Source organism: Numida meleagris, chromosome 17, assembly GCF_002078875.1.
Source record: "Numida meleagris isolate 19003 breed g44 Domestic line chromosome 17, NumMel1.0, whole genome shotgun sequence".
Lineage (NCBI taxonomy): Eukaryota > Metazoa > Chordata > Aves > Galliformes > Numididae > Numida > Numida meleagris.
The window spans coordinates 4,888,292-4,893,557 of record NC_034425.1 but is presented as its reverse complement, the minus strand read 5'-3'; the positions used below and the strand labels follow the sequence as shown (position 1 = coordinate 4,893,557).

Sequence of the window (5,266 nt, the reverse complement as noted above, 5' to 3'; positions counted from 1 at the left end):
GCTCCCTCCCCCTCTCATGTTTTTGACACACGCGTTGGGTGCAGGCGTGTGTTCGCTGCACGCGTGCGGTTGCATGTGTAGCTTTGTTACGAGCATTTATCGTGGGTTCCCTCCATGCATATTTATTTATTTTTTTTTCCCCCTTTCTTTGCATCTGCAGGGGCGCATGGAATATCTCGTAAAATGGAAGGGCTGGTCTCAGAAGTAAGTCTGCTGTTTGCACAATTTTGCAGCCAAGGAGCTGCTGGGGAGATGGCTCCTTGTAGCTGCTAGTTCCCATTGTAGCAGGAAGGAAAGTTGGATCCCTTTCTCTGTGCCACTTCTTTTTTGTTTCTTTTTTTTTTTTCTTTTTCTTTCTTTCTTTCTTTCCATTTCTCGTTCCTGACGCCTTTCCCTCTCCCTCTGCCCTCCCCCCGCCCCCCCCCAGGTACAGCACTTGGGAACCCGAGGAGAACATCCTGGATGCCCGGCTGCTCGCGGCCTTCGAGGAGAGGTACAAGGCCTTTTGTAGCCGTAGCCGTTGCGCTTGTAAATATGTGGCTGTCTTGTAGCTATGCTGAATTGAAGCTTTGGTTCTTTTGACACCTCTAGGGAGCGAGAAATGGAGCTATTCGGGCCTAAAAAGCGCGGCCCCAAACCCAAAACCTTCCTGCTAAAGGTGAGGTGGGAGCACTGCGGGGAGCGGGGAGCGGACTCCCCCCGGATCCCTCTGCGGATGTGGGATGTTCTTTGAGGGGTGGCTGCGTCCCGTGGGCTGCAGTTGCACATCGGGGCGGTGGGGCGACAAACTGATGGGCGTTGGTCTTCTTTGCAGGCCCAGGCGAAGGCCAAAGCCAAAACCTACGAGTTCCGCAGCGACTCATCCAGGGGTATCCGGGTGCCGTACCCCGGGCGCTCCCCGCAGGAGTTGGGCTCCACGTCCCGGGCGCGGGAAGGACTCAGGAACATGGCCCTGGCCCCGCAGGGCAGCGGCAGCAGCAGCGTGCCCAAAGCGGACGGCGTGCGGGACCGCGTCCTCCGGGTGGAGGAGAAACCCGGGGAGACCCCCAAAAAACGGGGCCCGAAACCCAGGAAGGAGCTGTACAAGGACCTGGCGGAAACTCTGGACGCCTCCAAGAGGAAACTGGGGGAGCCGGGGGACAAGGTGGGGGACTACCTCAAGGCCAGGAAGATGGAGGAGGCGGCGGGCGCCGCCAAGTTCTCCTCGGGACACAGCGTCATCCAGTTGGCCCGCCGGCCCGAGCCTGACCTGGCCGGCACCGTGCCCGGCCCCAACCGCCTGGAGGTGGGCACCAAGCTGGGCGCCGCCGACCCCTACGCACCGCGCGTGGCCAAGCACCGCTCCGACCTGCTGGACCCCAAAGGGCCGGGCGGGCTGGACCCCAAACTGCTGCACGGAGCCGTGGGGCCCGGCCCCGGGGGGGGGCTGTTCCGTGACGGTGGGGGCCCGGCGGGGCGACCCTCCCTCATCGCCCGCATCCCGGTGGCGCGGATCCTGGGGGACCCCGAGGAGGAGTCGTGGAGCCCCTCGCTCAGCAACCTGGAGAAGGTGGTGGTCACCGACGTGACCTCTAACTTTTTGACCGTCACCATTAAGGAGAGCAGCACGGACCAAGGATTCTTTAAGGAGAAGCGATGAGTTCCCGCTGGTGGTGGTGGTGCTGGGGCTTTTCTTCGGGCTAGATCCAGACAAAAGCTTGGTTAGAGCTTGGTGGGCTTTTTTTTTTTTTTTTTTCCTTTTCTTGTTTTGATTTTTATTTTTTTTTTTAATTTCCCGGAGAGGATTTAGAAACTGTCCTAAATTCATTCGCTCGTTCTTTTTTTTTTTTTTTTTTTTTTTCTTTTTCTTTTTCTTTTTCTTTATATTCTACAAATGGCATTATGTAAGCATCTGTTGGAAGATTTGTGTTTTTTTTTTTTTTTTTTCCCCACGTCTCACATTTCGTTGGAAAGATTATCTCTAGAGTTATATTTTCTATTAGATGTAAATATGTTATTTAAGAAGAAAATGCTTATATATATATATCTATATATATATTTCAACTCTGAGTTGTTTTATTTAAATGGAGACAACAGTGACTGCTCAGTTGCTCTTAGAAAGGACAATAAAACTGAGACCCAACGGAGTTCACGCATCTGTTGCAGGAGCCGCTGTACATAACGAATGATGTTCATAGCGAATTCTGTTCCGATTTTTTTTTTTTTTAATTATTATTATTATTTTTTTTCCCAACTGTTATTTTTCATACGATGCTATGGATGGTGACGGGGGACGCGTCGCTCCCCCGCGGGGCGAGGCGCCCCGGTTTCTTGATTGTGATATTGAGGTGTTGCTTGTACAATCAAGTGTGCTGTATCCAGAACTGTTGCCCTTGACGGCTGAAGTTAGCACTTGAATTGACAGTATTGCTGGGGAGGGGGCGTTTCCAGATTTAAAAACAAATAGTGGCTACAACAGCGGGGCGGGGAAAAGCAGAAGTCCATAAAAAGGCTGAAACCGTTCTAGTGGAGTATTAACTTGAATTACCTTTTCTTGCGAAGGAAGAGGAGGTTTGCGTGTAAGGTTCCTTGAAAGGGGAGATACTGAAATGCACTTTAATAGAATTGTCATAGCAGTTGTGGGAGACGGAACTGAGCTGAGAAATCTGTTTTCATTTTGTCTGGTCGCTTGATTCTTTTCCCCCACCCACTTCCAAAAAAAAAAACAAAAAAAGAAAAAAAAAAACCCAACAAAAAACCAAAACAAATCAACAAAAAAAGCCAACAACTCTGTTTACATTCCTGAAATGCCAGAGAGGTTTGGGAGGGTACCGTGTCGCTGCCCATATTTAGATGCTTGATGCTGCTGTAGAAAGCGGATTGTTGTTTGTTCTTTTCTTCCTTTCCCAACCACGTTTCACTTCGGGCTGTCGGAAGGCGCCCGCTGCAGCGTTTTGTAATATCCACATCCCTGACAAATCCCAGAGCCACCTTGATGCATTCAGAGACAATAAATATTTCCCTTTTTCTTCTGCTGGTTAAACAATAGCCAAGAGGCTGAATCTTCCTGCGCGGAGCAGCTCCTGCTGACTCGGGTGGCTCGCTGCTTTTTGCATTTCCCTGCCCGTCTCTTGTGGCTCCCAGGGACCGTGCAGCTCCGCCGTGCCATGGCAGCGGGGCTGGGCGGCTCTGAGCAGGGAGCAGCTCTCCCCTCCGCTAACGTCACCCCCTCCCCTCGCTGTCCTCTCAACTCCATTGCAGCTGAACCAAGGTTTGGGGATGTCGGGGGGCCGTTCTGTTGTATTTTTAGTTGGTGTAGAGCAGGTGTCTTCGTGTCCTCGCCCATTGATTTGAGCATCTCTGGCGCTTCGAAAGCACAAATCTGTCCGGCAGCCCCCAAGGGCCCAGGCCTGGGGCGGATTGGCCTTTTCCATCCTTTCTGATTGGCCCGAGGAAGCTCTTCAACGCTTTCTGATCTGGGGGCTGCACATAAGCTGAAAGCACATGGGGCCAGGTGGGGAGATGGGGCTCGGCGAGGAGCCTCCCTTCAGCCCAAGGGGAGAACCACGCTCCGCCTCGCTGCGCCCCTCTCCCCTTCCGTTTTTGGGACCGTTGCCTTTTGTCAGATGACCTAGCGAGAGGATGCTGTATTGACTGTACAAAGGGAGCTGTGTCTGTGACTTCTTTTTCGTTTCGTTTCGTTCCTTTGTTTTGTTTCGTTCTGTTTCGTTCGAAGGCAGATTTTGTAAAATGGAGATTTTTTATTTTTATTTTTTCCACTCGGTTCGTGCGCTGGGGTCGGCCCCGGGGCTGGGCAGCTGCCCCGAGAGGTGCAGGGTGGGCCTGGGGATGGACGGAGCCGCCCTCCCTCCACCTGCAGAGATGCTGGAGGCTGAGAGATGTGCGAGATCCCGGGGCAGGGCTCTGCCTCCTGCAGCCCCGTGTAACTGTGTGCGCCCGGACGCACGTATATAGAGCAAGCCGTACATGTGGGTGTATATGTGTGTATGTATATAGCGACGTATATACTGAGCGTGTGCGTGGGGGGTGTGTGTGCGTGAATTATTTAAATCTAAGACTTGTATTAAAAAAGAAAAAAAAAAGAAAAAGAAAAAAAGATTTGGCTAAATCTCAGTCTCAGAAAAGTGAAGCTTAACTACGTGTCTTCTGCCAGCCGTGAATGTCCGTATGAGACCTGCTTTTTATGTGAGTTTAAATATATACTTTGTAAATAGAAATGTGTCTTTCTCCCGTCTGTGGCCGGGGGAGAGCAGAGGAGGGGGCCGTGGGGGGACGAGGGCAGTGGGCTGCGGGGCTCCGACGGGGCGGGCGGTGACGTGCGGGGCCGGGAGCGGCCATACGGGGCACGAAGGGCCCGAGCCGGCAGCGGGGCCGAGGCCCGCACCGTTCCCGCAGAACAGGGCCGGGTGCGGGGGGAGCCGGGCGGCAGCGACGGCCACGGCCCAGCCCTCCGACGGCGCGGGACGCGGGCGGTGCGGTGCGGGGCCGTGTCCGGACGAGCCCGGCCTTTGTATTCAAATCTCTCCCGGCCGCGCAGCTGGGGGGGAAGCGAGGGCTTTTTTTTTTTTTTTTTTTTTTTTTTTTTTTTTTTTTTTTTTTTTTTTTAAAAGCTGTGTCCTCATTAACCTCCTTTTTCTGCTCCGCTGGGTGAAAGGCGCAGACCCCCTTATTATCAGAGCTGTCAGCATCTGTGCGCGGAAAATGAGTGTCAAGTAGGAGCGGGAGAAAGGTTCGCACAATGGCGCCTTTCTCCCCCGGCCCAGCGGGGGGGACCCTTTCACACGGGCGCGGCGGGGCCCCGGGCCGGGGCGGTGCGGAGGGGGTGGGGACGACCCGCGGGGGGCGGGGGCGCGGCCGGCGGAGCCCCGGGGCACGGCCCGAGGAGCCCGGACTCCGCCCCGTAACCGGGAGCTGCCCCTCCGCCCCGACGGCGGCCCCTCGACGGCGAACCCTGGGCGTGGGCGATGCCCGTCTCGGGGCTGCCTCGCCCCCCGCCCCGCCGCGGCGGCCGGGAGTGAAGGATGGGGCCGGTGCCCGTCCGCGGCCGCGCAGCGCCCTCCGCAGGCATCCCGTGCCCGGATCCAGCACGCGTGCGTCGCTCCCGGGGCCGGGTTGGGCTGAGCCGAGGCACTTGAGGGCGCCAGGTCCGTCGCAGACCCGTCCCCGTCCCCGTCTCCGTCTCCGTCTCCGTCCCCGTCCCCGTCCCCGTCCCCATCCCCATCCTCATCTCCATCCCCGGCCCCATCCCCATCCCCGTTCCCATCCC

The 5,266-nt window shown here is 55.7% G+C and overlaps 1 protein-coding gene across 2 annotated transcripts; it reads left to right on the top strand.

Annotated features, from left to right (window-relative positions):
* CBX8 (chromobox 8) lies at positions 7-1,778 on the top strand. 2 transcript variants are annotated; one of them, XM_021415223.1, is made up of 4 exons: positions 7-204; positions 428-493; positions 568-658; positions 815-1,778. In XM_021415223.1, exons 1-4 carry the CDS (start codon positions 17-19, stop codon positions 1,637-1,639), a joined length of 1,170 nt encoding a protein of 389 aa, XP_021270898.1. In that variant the 5' UTR covers positions 7-16; the 3' UTR covers positions 1,640-1,778. The 2 variants fall into 2 exon arrangements, with proteins under 2 accessions (XP_021270898.1, XP_021270899.1); XM_021415224.1 differs by having other exon boundaries at positions 592-658; positions 815-1,776.

What these genes read in the sequence shown, in the direction of transcription:
- CBX8 (XM_021415223.1), top strand. Translation starts at nt 17, where the DNA reads ATGTTTTTGACACACGCGTTGGGTGCAGGCGTGTGTTCGCTGCACGCG. An exon ending in TGGAAGGGCTGGTCTCAGAA is followed by an intron (nt 205 to 427) that starts GTAAGTCTGCTG and finishes GCCCCCCCCCAG; the next exon opens with GTACAGCACTTGGGAACCCG. An exon ending in CCAAAACCTTCCTGCTAAAG is followed by an intron (nt 659 to 814) that starts GTGAGGTGGGAG and finishes TCTTCTTTGCAG; the next exon opens with GCCCAGGCGAAGGCCAAAGC.